Source organism: Corvus cornix, chromosome 7 (genome assembly GCF_000738735.6).
Source record: "Corvus cornix cornix isolate S_Up_H32 chromosome 7, ASM73873v5, whole genome shotgun sequence".
In the NCBI taxonomy this organism is placed as follows: Eukaryota; Metazoa; Chordata; class Aves; order Passeriformes; family Corvidae; genus Corvus; species Corvus cornix.
Genome location: NC_046337.1, coordinates 23,859,227 through 23,883,608, shown reverse-complemented (window position 1 = coordinate 23,883,608; position 24,382 = coordinate 23,859,227). Strand labels below are relative to the sequence as shown.

At 40.5% G+C, this 24,382-nt stretch overlaps 1 protein-coding gene and 1 long non-coding RNA gene across 4 annotated transcripts in view; both read left to right on the top strand.

Annotated features, from left to right (window-relative positions):
* Positions 1 to 11,904, top strand: part of LOC104693827 — a 49,484-nt gene extending 37,580 nt beyond the window's left edge. The window contains exon 2 of the long non-coding RNA XR_752626.4: positions 5,132 to 11,904. This is a non-coding gene — a long non-coding RNA (uncharacterized LOC104693827). The remainder of the gene's footprint in view (positions 1 to 5,131) is intronic.
* A 3,784-nt stretch (positions 11,905 to 15,688) lies between these two features.
* Positions 15,689 to 24,382, top strand: part of CWC22 (CWC22 spliceosome associated protein homolog) — a 30,820-nt gene continuing 22,126 nt past the window's right edge. The window contains exons 1-9 of one of the 3 annotated variants that reach the window (XM_039555274.1): positions 15,689 to 15,762; positions 16,279 to 16,390; positions 19,049 to 19,116; positions 19,763 to 19,885; positions 19,994 to 20,248; positions 20,720 to 20,848; positions 22,656 to 22,824; positions 23,225 to 23,278; positions 24,180 to 24,315. In XM_039555274.1, coding sequence (XP_039411208.1) covers positions 16,364 to 16,390; positions 19,049 to 19,116; positions 19,763 to 19,885; positions 19,994 to 20,248; positions 20,720 to 20,848; positions 22,656 to 22,824; positions 23,225 to 23,278; positions 24,180 to 24,315 — 961 coding nt within the window. In that variant the 5' untranslated portion in view covers positions 15,689 to 15,762; positions 16,279 to 16,363. The other 2 variants (XM_039555275.1, XM_010406705.4) reach the window with 2 other exon arrangements.

The window sequence follows — 24,382 nt, the reverse complement described above, 5'->3', positions numbered from 1 at the left end:
AATATGACACAGGATTTAAGAGGTCTGTTGCAGTGTTATTTTTTTCTTATATAGACTCCTCATCACTATACGGGAAAATACTGACATGGCAAAAGAAACAAAACTCGTAATCCCCTCTGCCTTTTATTAAAGCTAATGCGAGCCGGAGAATGGGCTCCCTGGGGAAGGGTTTAAAGAGTGCAGATCCCTACCCCCAAAACATCCCACTGTACTACTGGGGTTCCTCTGTGAGAACAACTGAGACTCAGCCACTGACATATGTGCTACTTCGGGTTAAATTCTCTGTGTAAAAAATCGTGTAATGGCACACATCAGGTGGGAAGTGTAATTTTTAAACTGATACAGGTTAAGACTACATGTTCTTAATTGCTTGGTCGCTGGTGTAGGAGGTAAGACACAGGAAGGAGATGGAAAGGAACTTTGTGGTGCGTGTGTTTGCAGCCTATTCCTACAGGGTGGCTTACACAGGGAGGGTGTCAGGAAGCATCATTTTGTCTAAACTGATGTAGCCCATCACTAACCTGGCACAGCACTGCCTTCCAGGCATCCCACTGGGCCCTGCTTCAGTGCCAGTGCCCACAGATGCCAGGGACCGAAATGGAAATATGGACACCACAGCTACCACTGCGGTCATTGGAAGCATAATCGCGGGGGCTGGCTCGGGGGAGGAGTATTTAAGCTGCATTTTGTTTCTATTCTTGCATGGCTGCATAACAATGACCCCCTTCCATTGAGCCTGTCCCCGGCTGCCCGCCGGCCGTGTCGCTCCCCGGGCCGCCCCGGCCGGCACGCCCCGCCTTTGTTCCTCGCCTGGCCCGCACGAGCGGTGCCAGCATTCCGGCGGCCCGGCTGCCGCTGGGATGCCGGGCAGGGTTCCCTCTTCCCCGCCGTGCCCATTTGCATCTCAATGCCAGAACTGGGCCGAGGAGCCGGGCTCCATCTCTCTCACACCAGAGCAATAATTGATTTCAGGCCTGAGTAAGTCTATTGAGCTCAGCCGAGTTTCTCCAGATTTACACTGAAGTAACCAAGATCGGTTTGTGACCTCTCTGTAACATGGAACATTATTGCAAAGTATTTGTCCTTCTGCATTCACGAAGAGCCAAGGACACAATGCTGTGTCATATGCTAATAAGATATGGGAGCAAAAGCAAACGTAGAAGGATGAAGTAGATTTGAGTGTAAATATTCTATGGTTCTGAAGCAAAGTTGAACGGTATTTAGGTAGAGATGGATCTCACAAACGTAGTATATATAGAGCTAAACTTTCATTTTTGTGATTTCATGATTTTTTTTCCAAAAAGTAAAAAAAAAAAAAAAAAAAAAAATTTATCCAAATACTAACTTTTCTCTTTCTCTCATTGAACTTTATGCCTTCATGTGAAGGTTCTTACCTTATTTCATAGTAATGCTGTGCTTTTTCATACTAAGAAATAATTCTTTGAATATCGTATTATAACCTTGACAATTAAATACAGCACTTTGGTAATTATTCATTCAGCTGTAGTTCTATTTTCTGTTGAAAAAACATGCCTGAATTCCTTGTAATTTGGGATAAACCCAAAACTCTAGAGTTCCTGTATGAAAGAAAAATGTGGTCCCACATGCTGGCACAGGCTTATCCTTTCTGTGGCCATAGCTAGGTCCATCCTGTACAGATTTTCTCCTGTGTTGCATTGCCTTCAACCACACTGGGATGGAAGAGATCCCTGAGTCTTCCTGACAATGGTACAGCACATCCACCTGAAACTCCAGAGCTTGTTAGGTTATTACTTGCCTATGCAGAAATAGCAGGAAGAATATCCGAAAACCTAAGTCTATAATTTGTTTTGGAAAGACTGACCGTAGTAGCCCAGTTCAGCACCAATGACAGTAAGATCCAGCACCTTTAGCCTTCCACCAGGGAAAAGAGGCAAAGTCCTGTATGACATTACTCCAGTCCCAGCTGTTGAGAATGCCTGAAATGGGAGATGGGTGGATGAACCACGTGGAATTGCTTGTCTGCTGGCCAACACACAGGCTGCCCTCCCTTTCACAGATTGTCAGCTTTTCTCGTTTCTGTTCTCTGTCCTGCCATTACTCACTTCCGTAACAACCTCTTCTACAGATGCTGGCAAATGACAAACATGGCAAGGAAATACAACTGGAAACATTTACACATTCTACATGCATAGCTGCATCATCACTAAGAAGAAAACAAATTTCTTGGCAGAATGGGTTTAAAGAAAGACCCACAAAGTTAAAGCCAGTTCTATGAAGTTCTGTCTTTCTGCTGCCTTTCACTCTCTCTTTTCCTGTATTCGATATTTCATTATTTTACTTTCTCATAGAGCAATAAGGCCAAGACAGTGAGCCCAGCTGCTGGCTACTAGCTGAGGCTGAGCCTTTGAGCTGATTGGATCTGACATTACTGTATATTTTACTGAAGACTTTTTAAGGTACCAAGTTTTTTTAGCTAGTAAATAAAAAGAGATGATTCATACTTTTCAAGAATGGACAATTTCCACACTCTCAGTGGTTCATACTAGCTGACTGAAGTATAATTCAGATGGCACTTGAGAAGAATTGACTTCCTAAAATCCTCACCATCCCTGCAGAGGTGCTTTGGTCCAATTTTAAATAGATATTTCGTTCCCTGTTTTTGTTCAGCTTTAAGATGCTACTCATTTTAGCGCATCTTCCTTTGCAAATCCCAGAATAAAATGTTGCAACTGCACAAGTCAAAGCCGTTTGAAGAGAATGTATTGTAAAGTTATGTCCGTGTTCTTTTTATACTATAAAAGTGCTGACAGCACTTTGATGTGGAAAGGATGAGCTACAGTAATCTGAGGGGCTGCTATGAAAGGAACGACACGCTTTAAGCTGGAACATACAGAGAAACACACAGTAATGACAGCTTCACACAAAATCTAATTTGATTCCTTCTTTGCACCACAGTGACTCTTTAAACCACATCCACCTGCTAATGAGCAGGGAGGCTTCTGAGCAGAGGTCACCTTTCTCCCACTTTTGTAAAAGTGACTCCACCCCACTTGTAAAACCATCCATTCTGACCTTCTCTTCCACAACATTTTGTCTTTGGTGAGTTTGCTGCCACAGAAATCAAATCAAGAAAGGGAAAATTTAGTGTCTGCTTTTGCAATTGAAATTACTTCTAATTTTTAAGTAGGAATTACTTCTACAGATGGGGAAATCAGTTACAAATATTCCTAAAAAAGGAGACCTCTTCCTCTCTGATCTCTGCCCCAAATCCAAGTAATTAACAAATGCAAAGCTGGAATCCTGGAGTTTCAAGCAGGAGTAACATTAGACACATACTTGCAGATCATTGCTGAACCAGAAGTGATTTGCTGTGTGGGATCACGTTTTGGTATTGCCAACTCAGGTTGGGTAAGGCTGACTAAAATTGGTGAGAGCAAGAAATTTCAAGAGCAGAATTTTTTTCTGTACAGAGAAATGTCATACTCACTCTAACACCTATTCAAGGTTCATATTTGTCTGGGTTAAAGCTAAAAAGAGCAAACTTCCAGATTTAAGGCAAATGCTGAATTTTGAATGCTAGAAAATGAATGCCTCGAGTTATTTTTATATTTCTAAATGTTAGTGAAATATTTCCTAAAGCTCAGAAATTTGTCAGATTATTAATCAGAACAAAACAAATCCACTGAATTGCAAATAGTGCCCTGAATCCCTAGTGAAAGGCCATGCTGATTAGCTGTACCACAACTTCCCTGTGTTTATATTAAGCACAAAACACAAAGGACTCACCCCAAAGTGTCTGCAACTACCACAAGGCACCTAAAAACTATTTTTTTTTATTTTCCCATGGGACAGTTTATTCTCCCACCCCTAAAGTATGTGCTGTGATGCTAACAGACTGGAAAAATAGACTCATGGAGTCAATGCTATGAAGATCCATAAAATAATTATTAAGAGAGTAGATCTTTATTTATTTGGGAGGCCAGTACAGCCTTTAAAATATTTGTACATGGATGCATTTGACAGATAAATTACAGCACATTTCTTTTATTAGTAGTAATTGGTTCCTAATTAGTTGTAATTCTAATATAAGGAGGAATAATTAAGTTTCTAAACTCAGTGAGCTAAAGAATGGACACATTCTGTGATCCAAAATGAGTTTATAATGTCCATGTAAAAACATTTAGTGAGTATGTAATGAAGCTGTGGGAAGCTGCAGGATGTAGACATCTCCTATGGAGAGAACAAAGTCACATGTCACAGAGTTAAGCTTCATTCTGGTGCTCTCCCACAACCAAGAGCACAGTTTTATTCTTTGGAACTTGGGAGTACCTAGGAATGCTATGATTTATTTCTTCTTTGTGTGTTTTATAGCACTTCCTCTTTCTCATACTCATCTCTATTCAGGCAAATCTGTGCAAGTCAGAAATAACCACATTTGGCAGACTGCACACTTGATCTGAACAACATCATCTTGTTACTGCATTCATGCCCTGGCACAGGTCTTATCACATCACAAGGCTTTCACACTTACCTACCAGTCTGAAAAGCTCTGCATACTGTCCAGGTAGAGTTCAAAGTGCTGACTTCCACCCCTAAATCTCTCAGGGGCCTAGGACCTCGCTGAAAATGGTCTGTAGAGATATTCCTGAGAAAGTGAGATCGCTCTGCTGAAGAGAGATATTAGCAGGACGTTCGGGGAGACCATGCCTACTATTTAAACTTCCTACTTCTGTTGTACATGAAGTCCTGAGCTGTTCCTGTGACAGTTTATTGAAAGTTATTTAAAGCAATGATTTGCTTACGTGTGATTTTTTAAATTTCATTTATGAGTTTCCACTTTTGGCAAACCCATGCGACGGGATTGAGAGAAAGACAACAAACTACCCAAATTTCTGTTTGTAGTAGATGTTTCTCGGTCAGGAAAAGTACTGATGACTCCTGACACTTAAAAAATGTTGAAAAGTTTTATCACTTCAGGATATCATAGTGTTAGAGGCTATTCATGATTATTTTTGTGTATATTTCATGTATTTTAGCAAAATACCTAATAGGCTTGGTATTTGTATTTTTACGACTGTGCTGTAACTAAAGCTGTTCCTTGTTTATTCTCTCTTTGTTCTTGTTCACTTCATGCTATCTATCTTCTAAGCAAACAAATAGTACTTCCTGCTGCCACCTGGACCACTGCCAGCTCTCCTGATGTCGACTGGCAAAGGACAAAAGCAGCCCTGCCATAAAGACCTTTGCTGAGAAGTGCCCTGCAGCCTCCTCCCTTTCTTCAGAGTGCCAGCAAAGATACCCTCTGCAAGCAGAGCTCTCCAAACTGGACCCATTAGAGGAATTCAGTCATTTAGTTACATTCTATTGTTGGGCATAAGATAAGAAAACCAAAATAAACTGTCTTTAAGCCATTCTTCAAACCAACACGTCTGGTTGCAATGCTGGGCAGAATTTTTATGTTTGGAGATTAATATACTGATGGATGGTTGACCTAATTTTCTTAAACTGCCCCTTCCTGAAAAAAAAGCTCTTGGGGGCACTGTTACACTACAAAAAGAAGGGAAAAAAGCTGAGACGAATGAGACGCTTCTGTTGTCAGAATTTAATTTCCCCCAATGATACACAGTGATACTATCAAGAATGGCACATAAGTGACATAACTACTGTTAGTAAATTTTGGTACTATGAAAACTCATCAGTGTCAAAATTAATCTCTACATTCAAGGTAATTTATAACTGGAGCTGAGAAGAAGTGTTACAATATCTTAGGGAACTTACAAAAGGATTTCCAGAAGTAACAGTTCATTAATGCTATAGGTAGGAGGTGGGAAAAAGTCCATATTACTGGTAAGAACTCACATGGTAGAAAACAGAGAAAGCTATTGAATTAGGTATGGAAAAAAAAATAGGAAAACATTTTAATTCCTAGAGAATCTGTGTCTGAAAGAAGAAATTCTAAAAATAATTAAGAACACACTATTTTTTCTAATAATTCTTACTCAAGCAACTTACCTACGGTCCAATGGTTGAAAAAAAACCACAACAAAATACCAAACCCTCTAATCCTTACTAAAATACACTGGCAGGAACATACACACAAAAAGAAAAAAAAATATTCAGGTTTTCAGTGTTCATATCCAAAAAAACAGACTACTTTCAAAGATTAAGATTATATCAAATGAGATTTTAAAATCATCATACAGTAAACCTAGTTTAAAGCTAAATCATCCAAGTAACAGTTAAGGAACATCTTTTATAAGTCTAAGTTACTTGATGCTTTTTGACCTGTGGTCTTTTTTAGAACTACTGAGTCTTACATGTATTGGATCAGGTGGGTGTTTATGCTTATTTTCAGCTCTGTTGATTGAGGAGGCTGTCTCTCCTTGCTTTAACCTACTTTCCCTGCTAAAGTCATTTTACCTCATAAGCCCCATGGAGATTTGAGAGGCAAAGCCAGTTTATTCCTACAGTGGTCCCACTTTGTACAGAAATATTGCCAAAGGCTCATTTGGAAACCCTTCTCATAGGAAATAGGAACATTTGGTACTCTGCAAAAACTGTAAGGACTCAACTCAAAATAGAAAGGTACAGTTAGCAACCATAAGAGAAGTGTACTGCTTTCCTTCAAATATAACATCTGAGGAGAAGGCTCCATAAAAACAAACCAAATAACTATTAATATTCATCAGGTATTCAAGCATGGGGTGACTCCAAGCATTAACTATTGGTTAATTGATAGTTATTATTTATAATATATTACAATATATTCTATTTCTGATGTGGAGTTTACCACACATTCTGTAGCAGAGTTAAAGAAAAATACTATTTTTGTGTGTACTTTTCATGTTGCATTTTATGCCTTAAAATGTAGAAGTCTTTTCTACATTTTCATAATGAAAAAGGATGGAACAGTTGCAATTACATATTTGGGAAAAAAAACCCCTTATTTTAAAAAAAAAATTGCACAAAATTGAAATATGTGTTGCTATGCTGGAATACCTCCTGTGCAGCAGGACAGAGAGGTGACAGTTGGAGGTGCCACCTATATCCAGACAGGGTTTTTATGAGCACTCTTCACAATCACTTTGTACCTTCACAAGGGAACAGCATCATTATTTTATGTGATCCCCCCAGCAAAGATAAAATATCTCATCCAGAAGGACTTCTGGGAAGAAGAGCATTTTTTGATAGTGTTCAACTGCACTCACGGTGTCCCCAGAAGTTTTGTGAAGTAAATACTTCACCAGAATTAGGACAACAAAGACGTATAACCATTCCAGTAACGGGGTGGCTGAATTTCCTACCCTGAATAGCTGTGAGGAATTGTGCATGGCCATGGTGGTGCAGGGAGGAAATTATCCTTGGCATTAGAATTTACCCTTAAAATAAAAAAATAAGTAATTTCTCTCTTGAGTGCAGTGGGGTCTTCAGATCACCTATGTCATCATACAGTCTGTTTTTATTTAGACCATACAGCAAATCTGTTCTGGTGTTTCTATTAATAGTTTGTTTCTTTCTTTATTTATATATTACTTACAGGAGTTCTTCATCAAAACAATAGTGCAATTAATTTGGCATTACTCCATTACCTGTGCCTCGGTGTTTGCAGATCTTCTGTTCTGCAGACCATAATGATAACAAAATCATCAAACAACAGTAAAGTAATCTTGCTCCTCAAGTTGCAGTATCCCAGCCCTTTGGAGAAATACAGCCATATGCCACAGGAAAAACAGTGCCCATTTTTAGCACAAGCAACACCAAGATACAAATCACATCACACGCAGTCAGAGTTAATTAAGTCAGACACCTACTGTTTGCCTATAGTTTGCAGTAGCTATTAATTTGAAGGTCTGCTGTAGTGCTAGGAAGAGATAGTTAATTAATGCAGCATTTTGTGACATGATGAACACATTCCTAAAGGGGCTTGTTATGGTGACTTTTTCTGGATAGCACTGCTGCCAGTAAAATTTTAGACAATATACCACAGCGTTTAAAGGGGAAAAAATGCTAACAGGTCCGTCTTAGACAAAGTAAAAAAGGTCAGGGGCTCTTACCATTGATTATACAGCGTGCAAAACCACACAACTGGTAAAACTATCAAAGGAGCATCAACACTTTGGCATTTGTTTTTGTTATATTGAACAAGAAATTTTGGCAATTGCTGTGATTTTTTTTTTTTAATTTATAGTATGTACTTTTTTAAACATCACAGAAATTCTGTATTTTGTTTAAAATCATGTTGCATTATAACATGGTGTCACTGTCACTCCAAAGTAATTGCTTTTATCTGTTTAATGCATCTGTCTTATTGACTGCCGTATCTTCTTTTCTTGATTGAAGTGCTAACTCTTCTATTACACACCACTAGAAGACTCTTTGACCTAGGAAAAAGAGACACTCTTCTGAGTAGGCTAAGGAACAGTTCCTATGATACGAAATAGGATTGAAAAGATTAAAAGGAGAGTCAGGAGACATTGTGCAGGCTCTGTCAGTATTTAGACCAGCTCCATTAACAAATCAGGTAAGATCCTTGGATCACTTCACCTTGAACAGAAATGTTGATCTCACATAGTGAAGAGCTGCCCTTTGATAGAACTAAAATGCATCACTTCCAAGAAGATAATAGTGGCATCAGGTTTTGTACAATACCCAACAGTTACTGCAACACTCAAGTTTATAACTTGTTACTTTTCTTGTTAGTATACTCCCTCACCTTTATTGTTTCAAATATGTTATTGTTCTGTATATAGTAAAGCTCCCTGTGAAATATTTCAGGGGGTCTTCCCAGGGTTGTTATTCTGTTTCAATGCTGAAAAAAATGTTTTCAACCAACATTCTGCATTTTTTAATCTGCTGTAATTAATTCACATAGCTGGATATGCTGCAAGATCCAGGAACTCCAAAGGGTGCTCAATGTCCTGCCAACATCTAGATGTTCTGTCATGACATCACGACCATAAGAATAATCAAGAAACCAAACAAATTCAGAAGAATTAATGAATACACTGGTTTTGTAACTAAAATAAGGCAACTTATAAATAGTCAGGTCCTTTCCATGCATTATGACATACCATCTACCCACCATGTGTTTGTGCTTTAATCTCACCTGAGATCCATTGGGAGCAGCCAACAGCTCTGGTCAGACAGCTCTGGTCAGACAGCACCTTTCCCTCAGCACTGTTAAAGAGATAAAAGGTGAGAACAACGTCCAAATGTCAGCTCAGCAGTGGGAAGCAGCTATGCTAACTTGTCCTTTAGTTCAAGGCATGAGTGGCTGCATCTGCTCAATGACATCATCACAAAAATGCAGGAGGAACATGACAGAAGGAACAGGACACTGTATTTTTTTTCTTTCACCTTTTGTGCAGGATAAACTACAGGAAGAACACATTTTTCATTTCTAGCTTGGAAAAGCAAAGCTGTGGAATGGCCTAGCCATTTAGCCACATTTTTAGAAGCTTGTAACAGTTAATTCATTGGTCCTTGATACAAGACAAAATTTAGGTACAGTTTCCAGTATGGATAGAATATTCCTGTTTCTGATATCTTTATCTGTTTCCTTTCTATTTCAAGAGTAAAGTTTGAATAAAATTATATTTTAAGATTTCAGTAGAGAAGGATTACATCACACAAGTTGTGCAGGCTTAGCAAAGAATGTGGAAACAATTCCCAAACCACTAACCCATGCATTACATGATACAATCACCAGCTTAGTGCAGGAAGGCAAAGAAAAAGTGCATTTATTAGCCTGTCCTCTGGTTTCTGGGCACAAACACACCTTCTAGCACTCATCATCATGATCCCACCACAGAGCTCTACTGTCCTAGCTCTGCACTGCAGAACAGCAGAGATTTTTTTTTTTTTCAAGGTCAGGAGATATAAAACTACTTCATAGAGGGTAAAAAAACAAAATCAGTACAAAGGAGCAAAAACAAAAATGAAAGGGATTTAGTTGCTAGAAAAGGATTTCAGTTGCTAAATAAGCTAGAGTTGCCAAATGATGACACAGCTCAATTCATGGTATAACCCCGAAATTTTAGGCAGATATTCTAACTTCGGAGGGCTGGCTGTAGAGTGACACCTTGGTTTGATGAACCCTTGGAACTTTGGAAAAGAACCAGCACTCTTCTGCAGCATATAAGGACAAAGTGAAACTACGGCCGTGAAAACACCAGTTCACAGACCAGAGTGACCTGTACCTGCAGCATTACTTCTGGCTCACTCCATACCACTACGTAGGAATGGCTTCAAACAAACAAACAAAAACCCATTAATAACATTAGCAAGCAAAAACTCATTGTAAAAACAATTACTCTTTTTTGCCAATCTGCATTCACAGTGCCTTCCTTTTTCTGAATAATTGCTTAGTCTGTATACTAATTTAAGGTTAGAAGATGCCTGAAGGGACAAGAATTGTTTTCAGTCCCAGAAGTGGCTGGAGAAGAGCATTGCCACAAAAGTGAAAGAAGGGAGATTTTAGCACACAGACTAGGAAGTGCTTTAAACAGTAGCTGGGTGGATTTTTTTACTACTATGAGAAGCAACTGGAAGACAGTCATTAAAAATAATAGCAAACATATGCGATGTGTTCTCACAGAGGAAATTGTGTGGAAGTTCCACATATGATCATCCCTGCCACTGGAACAGCTTCACTTTGACAAGGTTTCAAAACAAACTAGGAGTCTGCTGGTGTCTCCTTGGGAAAAACAAATTTTGTGATGGAATGCGATGAGTGTCACCCATTTGAGGAACAAAAAAGAGATATTTCTCAGTATTGTAAACCCATAATATTCCAGCATTTACTAAAATGTAACGGTGAGGGGACTGCACAGCACGGATATTATATTCCTCTGAAACAATGGTATTTACGTGATGCAAGAGCTTTCTTCTTTCTCTGTCTCCCCCACATGTTGCTTCTTAACACAAGGCATCAGAGAGAACTCCTGACACACAAAAGGTAGCAGTAGGGATTGCACATCCATGACCCACTCTGCTACTGAACAAGTTCAGCTGTGTTGTCTCCAGCCCCCTTTGCTGGCTCAGCTCACTTATCTGACCTTAAACCACAGAGGATGCAATTGCACATCTCAGCTGATGTGTGGAGTAATATTCCACAGCTGGCACATTCCAACAACTATCTGGAAACAAATTTTGAGCCCTGGACAACATTTTAATTCTACAGCATGCTAAAGGTCACACTGATTAACTTGGATGGGAATTAGCTGTGTATAAATTCCTTACTCCTAATAAAGCAGGCAGGGAAACCAGTCTCCAATCCATCATTCTGAGTTTAATTAATATAGCAATACTAACTGCAAAGACAGCTACCAGAATAAGGTATTGGAGCAGCTATCACTGCTTTTCCAGGAGTATTAGGCACTTTCAGTGAGCTTCTACAGCAAGCCTTTATTGCTCACTTGTGGAAGACTGGGAGTTGATGGAGCTACAGCTGCTTATGCCCAGAGAAACGCCAGCCCAGGGAGTGCAGCGTGTGGATGATTTTTAAGTCATATAATTTCAAGCACAATGACAAAAACTGCCATGGGAAAACAACATGACTAAAACTATGTTTCCTGTGGCTTACTAATGGACTATTCATGCACAACATTAAGCTGATGAATGTGAATTTGTTGGATGCATTACCCTTTCTCCCTTTGTGCAGGTTTCAAAGATTATAATTACGCTTGGTTTAATTACTATTAGTCTCAGTTGAATTTTCAGTTCTTTCAGCATTTTCCGTGTGTAAAAATTTATATTTAAAATTTGCCTTATCTGAAGGCAAACTTCTCATGTTGGTTCAATTTTGTATGAATTGGGCGTTACTGTATTTCAAAGTCTGATCATCATGCTTACTTAAGGAGAAGTATTCTTTGTTGATAATTGCTGTTCTAAATACACATAAAGCCACTCAACATGGGTTAACTCTTGTGTGGTTTTGTCTTTGGATTTTTTTTTTCCAGACTCCATAATCATGCTCCATGCCAATTATAATTTACTTAAGACTGAGACAGAGGTAAGAGATCCTCACCATCTCTTACACTTACGGAGTAGCATATGGCTCCTGCAGGGTGATTAGGAATGCTTCAGTTGGATGCTTCACCTGAGTGCCTCCCAGGCAATTAAGGAGCCCCACATGCTGAGCAAGAAGCTGTGGAAGACACACCAGGCAAGAGAATGTGCCTGAATCCCTCCCTCTAGAAGTCAGAACCCACAGTCATAGATCTGCTTCAGACTTTGTACATTTGGGATTTTGAGTGCAGTAGATTCAAAAAAGCTGATCTGGGATATTCAACCTGCACTGCATCCTACCCCCTATAACTGCTCATTTAGGAAGTGCGGGCTTTGTCTTTTCACCCTCACAGAAATAAAACTTGAATCTCTTAAAGAATTTTGCCAAGCCACAAGACTAGACCCACTATAAAACTGAAAGCATTCTCCCTTCAACCTGATGAAGAATAAAATCTAAGTGTGACCCACTGCAGAAAAGGGACTGTAAGATGAGCAGAGGAAAAATGAGCCGAAGGGAGCTTCACTCCATAATCCAATAGTAAAAGCATTAACTTAGGAAAGGAGAAAAGGGAAACCTCACTTCACTGCTTCTAGTCAGCATTAAAATGCCCTTTCCCTTGTTCAGTGAATCCCATTGCCCCAGCCCCTCCTCTGCTTTCCACATCCCATCCAGGAAGAGAACTAAAGAATGCAGTTGAAGTCATCCCATGTTATTTAGCCACTTTTAAATCACAAACATGTTTCTCAGAGGTTATCAGTTGTCTCCTGATGGGGGCACCTCAAAACAGAACTTTTTATTTCCCATCCCTGTCCTCAGGCTCCCTCTGAGGGAAAGCTCAGCTGTCCATGTTCTCTCTCTCCCAGGGCATCTGGAGGGACAGGCTGAGGGATGGTACGTGTGCCATCAGCCACAGGATGTCCATCTCAGGAGATGCTGCTGCCACATTGATGCCATATGCCTTTTTATTTCGTGACACCTGTTTGCACAGTGTGAGGCAGGAAAAAGATTACTTTCACAGCAGAATGGGAAATCATAGAATGTTCGCAGGCAGACAGTGGGTTCAGGGAATACTTTGTGAAATCATTTAACAATTCATATTGTCAGAACGTGTACAACCGTCCAAATACATGCTGTTCCCAGTCTCCTGTGTAAGCACCACATTTGCAAATCATTAAGGCAAAGAAATCAAATTCTGTAGCTAAAAGTTATAAGCAGGAAAAAAATCATGCACTTTTTCTGATTATTATTACTTAACATATCCTATCTCTGTGTTGGTTTTGAGCAGGGTGTGTTTTGCTTCATTGATTACTCTTCTTACTCTTGGAAGATAAATGAGAAAGCTGACTTTTATGAATTTGTAAATAAAAATAGCTATTCCCTCCTGAGTGCAGAATATTTATATCTGTTACGATACACAACGTTACAATGGCATTTCTGGTCTTTGGAAAAGTTTGAGAACAGGTTTTTTCTCGTTCTGTGAACACTTTGTTGGGGTTTTAGTTTAGTCTTAGTTTTTTCCTGTTAAAGGAATTTTCTCCCATATGCATGTTGCTAGGGGACAAATAGCTGTACTTAAGAAAGACAAAAAGGGGAGTGGGGCGGGCCTGGCTACTCCTTTGTCTACACCTGGGTGTGGGGTCAGTTCGCTCTGAGCGTCCGGAGAGAGAAGCTGCAGAGAAAGGAGCTGCTGCTTCTTTCTTTTTGGGCGTTCTTTCTTCCTGCTGGAAACAACGCCGGGACCCCAAAAGCCGCTTTCCCTGCCCTGCTGGAGGCCGAGCTGTGGCTGCCCTGCCCCGCTGCTGCTTCGAGCTTTCGCTACGCTGTAGCCCTGCTCGCCCTGCCTGCCTGGGCTTCCGTGGGGTTCTCCCATCTGGATACATCTCGCCTGCCACCCGGGATTTGCGTTCGTCCCTGCCGCTCCAGCCTGCCGTTCTAGCCTGCCGCTCTAGCCTGCCGTTCCAGCCTGCTGTTCCTGAGAGCCCGGGATCAGCTGCCCAGGGGTTTGTGAAGCCTTTGTCCCATCCCTTCCCGGGATCCCAGGGCACCGGTGCCGCGTGCTCCCCGAGCTCGCTCCGGAGCGCCCCCTGCAGCCGCGGGGGAACCATCGCACCTGCCCTGCTCACCGGGAGCCGCCAGCGCCCCTGCCGGCTGCGAGCGGAACTGCACCCGAGGGGAAAGGGCCCGACAGCCGAGAAGGCTGGCACTGGGTTTGTGATTGTTTGCTGTTACTGCCATGGTTATTGTTGTTTGTTTGACTGGTTATATACATATATATATAGAGAGAGAGTAAAGAACTGTTATTCCTATTTCCCACATCTTTGCCTAAAGGCCCTTGATTTCAAAATATAATAACTTGGAGGGAAAAGGGGTTATATCTTCCACTTCAAGGGGGGCCTCTGCCTTCCTTAGGAGACACCTGTCTTTCAAAACCGAGACACACTTCAAGGGCTGGGGAGCATGAACTGGTACATTAGTTTAAACCGAAGCGGTTCTCAGTTGAAGTGCTGCATAGCACAATCTCAGTCATGGCCTGATGCTCCTTTTCTCCCACTCTTCTCTGAGATCATAGTGACAGAAGAGCAAGATAGTCAGTTTAAATCTTGGGGACTAAGTCTTCAATTGCTGCACCAGATTGACCAGATCTGTCCAATCATGAATGTCCACTCCTCACTATGCTGTGATGTTTTTTGGACAGCGAGGGTTTGAGCCTGTGCTAACTGTTGCAATGAAAGTAGTGTTACAGGTGTGTTACACGATGTGACAAAGCATAAGTACTCATGTTCAGTACAGAATAAATAAGCTGATTTAACAACCTACAAAAGGAAAGAAAAAAAATTGTAGCATTTTCCAACTTTGGGAAAGTTTCATTGCCATCTTCTTCACCTCAACAACTGCCATGTCCCAGTAGCTGAGGAGGCACAGGACCTGCAGAGGGACACAGGTGGGCACAGCACAGCCGCACAGCTCCATTACAGATGGCCCTGCAGGAGCCATCTGCCTCTCAGCTGAGTTAATGCCTTCCTGACTCTGATCTGCTGTGTCCTACAAGAGTTTATTTTCATTTTCATTTATCTCACAAGAACTGAAAATGAACCGTAACTATTTTAAGACCTTATGTAGTATTTTTTCTTTATCCTCTCCCTATGCATTTAATTACTTTCCAAAATCCAAACACATTTGTGCCTACAAGCCAAAGGCTCTCTGTTAGCCTGGATCCATGGTGCTGAATTACTTCAAACTTTCCGATGTCAGAAAGACCCCTCTACCACACAGGTGTCTAAACAGCATCGTAGCCCTCAATAGGGCGCAGTGGCTGGTGTCTGTCCTGCACAGATCTGCACCTCTGTTTAACCCACAGCGCAAGCGGCAGCCATGTGTGCTCAGCTGCTATTGAAGGGGCAGGAGTATTTCATTCACTCCACTTTCCAGCGGCGCTTTGGGCAGATCTCCACCCCTCAGGGAGGCCGGCTGACTGCTCGCGGGCTGCTACATGTCCTCCTGACGGGAAACTTGTGCGCTTGGTCCCAGCGGGGTGTTTTTCCCGGGAAGCTGGGCCCCAGGAGCAGCGGTCCCACAGCAGCGGAGGCGAAGCTGCGACGCCTCCGGGCCCGCGGCGCTCGCGCTCCCTTGGAGCAGGAGGCGGCCCGGGCTCAGCGCGCGCTCCCGCTCCCAACATGGCGGCGGAGGGGGCCGGGCCGGGCCGCGCGCTCACCCCGCGCCGCCGGAAGTGACGCGTTCGGGGCCGTGCGCGGCGGCGGCGGCGGCGGGAGGTGCGGGCCCGGGGCCGCGGGCCGGGAAGTGTGCGGGGCTCAGGTTACGGCGGGGCGCGGGGCTCACCGGGGTACCCCTTCTCACCCTTCCCGGGAGACCCGAGAGAGCCCCCGAGAGCCGCCGGCCGGGTGCGCCCCAGGGTCGGGTGGTCGCGGCCTCCCCCGCCGTGCCGGCGCTCAGCAGCGGCCCGAGGCCGTGGGCCGGGCGGTGAGGCGGCCCCGCCGAGAGCGCGGCGGGCGGGCCCGGGCCGAGAGCCGTGTGGCGGGGTCGGTGGGCAGGGCCCCGGCAGCCCCAGCCGCGGGCTGGGCACTTGTCTCGGGGCCGGCTGTGCCGCTGAGCTCCCGGCCGCTGCTGAGCAGCCGCTGTGTCACCGCAGGAAATCGGAATAGACCCGGGGCAGCCGTGCGCTTTGATTTAAGCACTTGTGTAAGCTTAGCCTTCAAGAACGAAGTAAAGGTGCGTGCTCCGGCACCGTGTGCAGTCGAAAGGTTTTGATTGTCTTTTATGTATTGCAGGTGAAATGGTTTTCATACGTTGAACTCCAGCTTGGATTGCCTCACTGCTGCACGTTGAGAACTTTGTAAAAAGCAGGAAGTCAAGATGAAGAGCAGGGTGACACAAGTAAATGTAAGTGTTCTTAAACCTAAATTGTAGGATTTGACCACTCCCATGTTACTGGTACCTAAGTTTGTAGTTGATATTATGTTAAATAAAATTTTCTGAATGCAAAGTGAGTAACACTTGTAGCTGTCAAGAGCTTACAAGTTTACAAGATAAATACTACTAGGAGTCAGTAAATTACAGCTGTTTCTAGCTCCTGTTGTCTTAACAATGAAAGTCCTGAATGTTATTAGCATATAACGTTACAATAATTGGTCAAAATTTCCTGAATGATGATGGCTCAACAACAAATGTAAGCATGTAGAGGAATGGAGAAAGATTATGAAACATTTAACAGCGAACTTAAAAGATACAGAGACACAATAATTAGCAGTTAATTTGACAACTGTATGTGATACTGTGCATGTTAAAGCTTTTGCTTTTAAAAGCTATGTGGCCCATTCCTGAGTGGATGGGAGTGATTTTTTGGGAATGCAAGAAGAAAAAATTGAGAAGTGCTGTATTTGTAAAGTAGCTCGCGTTTGAGACACGTTGGCAGAGCAATATTGTTATGATACACTGCCTCAGATCTGTGGTATTTCTATGCCTGTTTGGAGCTGGGCCCTGCATAGGCTTCTTCACTCTTTTAGATCCAGCTTTTCTGACTTAAGTGGCTTTTAGTGGGGATGCTTGAGGGGTGGTTTAATACCTTCTCCTATTTTCCCAATCTGGTAGTGCTCCCTCATCTGTCAAAATAAGCCAGTTAGCAAAAGCACACTGTTTGGACACTCTCGGTTAATCATTTTGATGAAAATGGACAAGGAAGGGAACTAGCTTTGTGGCAGAAATCCTGTCACAAAGAGCTGAGGGTGACAAGTTCTTGAGCAAACATAGCTGCTTTTGCAAGGAGACATGATAGGTGGCAAACACAGAAACAGCCATAATATTGTTTTATTTCTGTGAACACTTGTCTTTTTGGTTCTGCCTGGGCAGAGACAGATGATAAAGAACCCATGAGAATGGATCATCCTAAAAAGACCCACTACCTTCTTCCCATCTGCTAGATAGGATTTAAATACAGTAACTCTTCTGTGTTATTTAAAGATTTTTATTACTGCTTGCTTGGAAGCTTAGGATACAGACTGGCATTATATTACTGAGCTGGGGAAAAAACCAACTTAAGTACTTTTCTTGGCCTTGAATGAATTCAGTGATCTGTGGTGTAATGAGTATTGAAAGGGTAAGAAAACCTTGGTGAATATGTGAATTTCTTGTACTATCTCTGCTGTCAAAGATAATGTGGCTCTAAAATTAAACAGTCAGGTGGATGTAACTTTCATAGTGAGGCATGCTCCCAGTGGACAGTGCAATGCCCTTGGTTCGTATCGTTGTCTTAATGCAGGCAAGAGAATGCTGGGTGTTTGAAGTGCATCCTTAGAAAGGCAATATTCTAGGGTGTGTTATAGTGGCCTCAAAAATAAAATTATTTATTTGCATGTATACACTCCCCCCAGTTAAGTTTTTGAAGATAACAGTCTGCCCTGCTCTTTATGGAGGAGGTGTCATTATATTCTAGTCACCCAGAGTTTTAACTGCTTCTTTAGTGGTTCTTCAGAACTGGTGTGCCAGCATGTTGGTGGAGAGGGTGCCACTTCCGTGAATGAGCTGAGGGTTGCTGCTGGGAGTTCCATCAAGGTGCATAAGGAAATACTTGTGATGAGTTTCTGCATCAAGTGAGGTGCTCCCTATTTCACAGTTAATCACTGTGTGACAACATGAGATCATGGTTCTGAAAAATCATAAGTATTTTAAAGGAAGAGATGACCCTTGCAATGAAAGTACTGAGGTTACAAATGCTGCTGTTTGGCTCTACCAAAGTTGTTTAGAACCATCTTAATGAATATCTTTCTATGTTTGTTGTAGATGCTGTCACGTTCTGATTTTTGTATGACTCCATACTTCTATATGTCCTGGTTCAGCCCATGGAATTTGGTGTGAACTATTTGAGTGTGTATCACTTAAACAATCCTGCAAATCTGCCAAGTAGAACAGTGCAGCTTAGATGTTTATAATGTATGCAGCTAGGAATGACTCATGAGGAAATAAATTGTGGTTAGTAAAAAGGGGGAACATACGGAAAAATTAATAAAGGGGACTTCTAGGAGAGAGGAAAGACACTCTTTAAACAAGAAGTGGTGGAATTGTGTTCATGGTATTGCATGTGATACAACAAAGTGGAATAGCATCAGGAAGCAGGAAAGGCAGGTCAGTGGTGCATCTACTCTCATCTTCAGCAGCAATTAACAGCAGATGCCTTGAAAAGTTTAGTATTAGGGTAACTGTAAAAGTACTTGCTGACATACACTCCCTCTCTCTACCTGTTTGCAGCTTCCCGAGCCCGATAAAGTTTTTTGGTAGTCTGTGCAGATTTTTCTCCAGTGTTTGTTCAGTGCCTTGAACCTGAATAGGCATTTTGCATCTCCAGCATCCTGTAGCAGGATGTCCAGCTGCTTAACTGTTTGTTCCTAGAGAACCAGCTCTCCTTGTCATACCTGACTGCCATTAGCTTTATTTGATGGCCCTCCATGTAAAGGAGTGGGAACTGAAGGCATGGTGTGCTTTGATCTGAAGATGGGTGCTCACAGTCATGTTGGGGCTTGATTTTTTTTCTTTCTTTCCTTAAAGCATGGTTCCAGTCACGAAAGGAAGGAAAACTATGGTTCCCGACATGAAAGTTTGTCTCCAGAGGACAGGTAGAATGAATGATTTTTATATCCTTCAATTTGGTATAATTACCTCACATACTGAGTTAGAGAAGTTAAAAAAATCATCAGGTTGTGTTTGTTTTTATATATTACCATAACTAAGTGGTAAAATCCAAGTGTAGATTTAATAAAATACTTGAATGTCAGTATAACAGTAATTAAATTGATTTATTACTAAAACTCCACACTTAGTTAAATTATCATGAGACTTGAAAGTGGAAATTACATGCCAGCTTTTTGCACAAAGTCACATATTGCTGATACCACAATTATCATTTTTGTGCAAGACTGCTTTGTGCTGTACAGGCCAAAGTAGATGGAACCAAATGAATACATGTGTTCCAAGGAATGCAAGCTGCTGAATTTACCTTTGGTGTTTGATATTATTGCTAATTATTTAATTTTAAATTCTAGGAGCTTTCTTTTACAGTCAAGCTTCTTTGATTTTTCATAATTTTTTCCTGACAACAAATTATTGTTAAAGTAGACCCTTTTGTTGGAGTGACATATTTTGAAACTCATATTGCAGAATTAAAACACTTCTGCATTGTAAGTTTATATTGCAAGTAAATATTAATACCATTGCTTTTCTCAGCCTCTTACTAAGAATTTTTGTGTCTTGGGTTGCAAATAGGGATATGGAGCGTGATAGGTCTCGGTCTCCATCTCCCAGGAAGAGGAGATACTCTGATGACAGCAGATATGATGAGGAATATTCAAGACGGGAATACTATGATGATAGAACTTCAGATGGAAGGTATGAAGCCCTTTCTTAAGCAGTAATAAAATACTTATTTTAAAGAATAAAATGTGAAACTTTCCATGTCCACTTGGGTGTTTAGTGGGTGTTTTTTTTTCTTTTTAGAAGGATGGAAAGGGGGAGAGATAGACATGAGAGATGGGAGGACAGAGAATATGATCGAAGGAAGCAGAGAAGGTACTCCTCACCTGACCGTAGGAGTCCAGAGAGGTCGACAGGCCAGAGCTCACTTGCTCATGATGAGACTGCCTCAAAGAAGAAGAAAGAAGAAGTGGATCCAATCCTCACTCGCACAGGTGGTGCATATATTCCACCTGCCAAGCTCAGGATGATGCAGGAGCAAATCACTGATAAAAATAGGTGAGTTCAAAGTTACATACTAGTGGTTTTGCTGCAAGCAAAACAGTTATGGTGTTTAGAGAATTTTGGGAAAAATGGGATCCATTAAGGGTTGTGATCATTGTTTTGAAGGTATATTTTTATCAGAAGAGAGATAAGAGAATCAGATTAAAACTGTGCCTGCTTCTGCTGCAAAGTGTAAATGATAAGGTAGGATATAGAATGTAGCTAGGAATTTTTTGGAACATCTTAGAAAACAGAACATACTGGGTTATACCATATCTGCAGAGAATTACACTTTGGTTTATCATATTGGTTCAGTGATTTTTCTAGTGGTTGAATGTATAATTGTGAACAAGTCTTCACATTTCTGTAGTGAATATTTTTTATCTATTTTACTGATTAAATGAAAATGTGAATGTATGCTATATATATGAAAATTTAGTGCAACTTCAGATTTATACATTGATAATTTTTGATGCTTTGTGATAGCTTGGCATATCAGAGGATGAGTTGGGAAGCCTTGAAGAAGTCAATCAATGGTCTTGTCAATAAAGTGAATGTATCTAATATAGAAAACATCATTCATGAGCTCCTTCAGGAGAATATTGTTCGGGGAAGGTAAGTCTTAGTATTATAAAATAATTATTTTGCTTTTCTGGTAACATATGCGCTGTTCATGTGTACACTATTGTGTGTGCTATGTGTAGTGTACAGGTGTTAGTCAGATTTTAGTATTAACCTTAGGCCATATTGTCCTATTCAGAATATTCCCTTCCTTGGGAAAGGGTTTGTATGTTGGGTGGAATAAAACAGTGCAGCAGATGGTGTATATTTCCTTTTCTTAAGGTTTGCCCGTGCATTTTACTTGAATGACTTGTAGTTTGCAGGTGCCACTGTCTATCTACTTTTTATAGTGCTGGATTTTTTTTTTTTGCCTGGGACAAATAATATTTGTGGCCAAGATTTAGCAAAACAAGCTTTACTACAGTTACCTGTCAGAGTTGTTTATTGTTGTAGTGTAGAGAAAAGACCATTATGCTATTGGAGCTTGGTAGATCCAGAAATAATTCCATTACATTTCAAACAGATAGCAACACTTTTTCTGTCACAGATTTATTTGAGGAGGAATGCATTACTTTTTGTGGATGTTATACCAGATGGAAAGATCAGAATCATGCAGCTAGCATAAAAATAAGAGAATTAAGTAAATTAAATAAAATAGAGAGTGTGCAAATAATTCCTGAATGTGTTTTCTGTTAAGTAATAGTAATAATGCAGTTATTGTTAAGTTTATTAAGTAAAAGTTATAATGAAGTTTCAGACTTTTGTAGGGCTGCTTTTTACTTGCCTGCATTTCATGTCCTTGAAATTTAATTTTCGTACTAGCAATTAATTTAAAAATGAGCTTATTGAATATTTTTAGAATATACTTGTCTGTGAAAGTTTTTGTGTGTGGTTTATAAATGTCAAAATAATGTAGATGGGAAATGACACCATTTTCCTCCTTCTTACAGTTAGTTCTGTACTTCCAAACTTGCTCAAAGGTACATAGAAAAGTAAGGAGATGAACTTTTATCTGTCAGGTCCTTTCCTGAGGTTTTAAGTAGAGGATAAAAAACGGCTGAAACAAACCAGTTCTGGTTTGTAAGCAAGAAGTAACTAATTTCAAAATGGGAATATTCTGGTTCTGTGCACTAGTATGAAATGAGTTCTATTCCGTTTGTCAATGCCAAAGTAAGTAGGAATAAAGTCCCTATGTACTCTGTATTTAGTACTCTGTAGGAGGGTTTTTTTAGGATTTCAGTAGACAACAAGGAAGATAGATGTGGATATCAGTGTGTACTTTGAAGATTCGCATTTGGAGGTTTGTTTTGTTTTTATCCTCACCCACATGTATTCGAGTAACACAGCAAAAGTCAAATTCTGTGTGCTCCTAAGTATTACAAAAAGCAAAATTGAGAGGGGGGGAAGCAAGTCACAGATTCTTTTCAGACTTTCTTGATAATAAATGTGAAAGAGATCATTTAAACAATAAAAGAACTATTATCTCATGAGTCCTTTGTTTACATTTATTTAGGCTCTAAGTAGTATTTTGCAATCAGACTAAGTTCAGATTAAAAAAGAAATAATTTCAGGATACAAGATGGGTTTTTGCATGCTTAGCATTTTTAAGTGTAGTTCTAATATGAACAATATTTAGTGAAAGATATTGTAACAGTTTAAGAACTTTTCAGTTTAGACAGATTTGTGCAACATATTTTGCAAAATTCCATTTGTGGCATGATAAATCAGTGGTTTGAAAATGATCATCTGGTTTCTTCCAGCTATTCCAACTGCTCAACACTATTTTGTGTGGTAAGTACTGAATAAAAACATTACATGCTTTATTACCAGAAAAGTCTTTAAAACTTACATGTCTTTACAGGGGATTGCTGTCTAGATCCATTTTGCAAGCTCAGAGTGCCTCTCCGATTTTTACTCATGTTTATGCAGCTCTTGTGGCAATTATCAATTCAAAGTTTCCAAATATTGGTGAATTGATCCTCAAGAGGCTGATACTGAATTTTCGCAAAGGATATCGCAGAAATGACAAGGTATGTAAAATGTGAAGAAGCAACGTGCTGAAATGTGGAATTCTGCTTTGTAACTGTGTCAGGTGTGTTCAAAGGAGCACAGCCAAGACATAGGTCAAGACCAGTTTCTGGGACATTTAGTAGTATTAGAGTATCATGAAAAATGATACTCCAATACTACTACAGTGACAGCCTATTCTGAATGGGTACTGTGATAGTTTGGGTTTTTTTTTGTTTTGGTCAGAGGTGTTTAATCTTAATTGTCTGTTTTTGAAAGTGGACAGGGCTAATTGTGAACAGCTACCAGTATCCCAAAATAGTTTCATGACTCTAATTTGATTGTGAGATATGCAAATCTATTGTATGAGTTACAAATTTTTTCTTCCCTATGTTAAAATTTCCTGGTTTATTTCTTTTGCAGCAACTCTGTCTAACATCTTCAAAATTTGTTGCACATTTGATGAATCAGAATGTGGTATGTTACTTTGTTTCTACTCAATCCAAACTGTATATGGCTACATTTTAGTTTTAACAGCAGTACACTAAGTGAAGATGCTCTGTCTGTTCTGAAGGTTGCTGAAAGATAATCTGATTGTGGTGCCTGCTTTAAGTTGATAGAATCTCTTTAGAAAAGATATTGGTAATTGCTTATGCAGTTATCATCACTTATCATTCCACTTATGCTCCAGACCTTCCCCAGATTTCATATGTATGTTTGGGCTGGTATTCGGGCATGTCTTGATGCAAAGCAAGGATCATTTGAGGCTGTGTCCCACAGATCTTAAACAGTTTTCTTGCAAGATGTCTGTTAGCAGAACTAGACTTAGTTGTATCTGAATCAAATTTTTATCCAGCTCTATGCCACTTGCTTATGTGTTAGAAATCAGGATGCTCTGATTTAAATAATGACAAGAAGCAGTGTTTCAGGAATCTATCAGGAATATTCAGCATTTTGGTAAAGAGGAAACTAATCTGAGATGTGCTATTTACTTACATGCATGGCCCTGGAAGATCTGATTTAATTATGGATACAATGCACTTAGAACTAGGTTCTGTAATGCAAGTGCTGGTTTATTTTCTTCTTGGCAATGCATTCTATTATTTTCTTAGTGGCAAAATATTTTTTATTGCTTGCTTGTTCGCTTCAATAGCACAGTCACATTCACTACAAAATTGGTGTAAATACTGGTGGTGAAACTGGATTTGAAATTTTGACTTCCTCTTAATCAGCTTTGCCCCACTACTGCTGCCTTGTGTGTGTGATTAACCTACTGTTTTGTGGCATCCTCAAAGGCTGGACAGGTCTGTCCAGTAAATCACTGTGATGATAGTGTAACATTGTGCATTCTGATTCTTTGCTGATACTCTTTCCACAGGCTCATGAGGTTTTATGTTTGGAAATGCTCACTTTGCTTCTTGAAAGGCCTACTGATGACAGTATTGAAGTAGCAATTGGATTTATTAAAGAGAGTGGGCTCAAATTAACAGAAGTTTCTCCTAGAGGTATTAATGGTAAGTACAGTTAGCCAAAACCTATCTTGGCATTTGTATTAGTAAGTACCTTTCATATTTACATTTC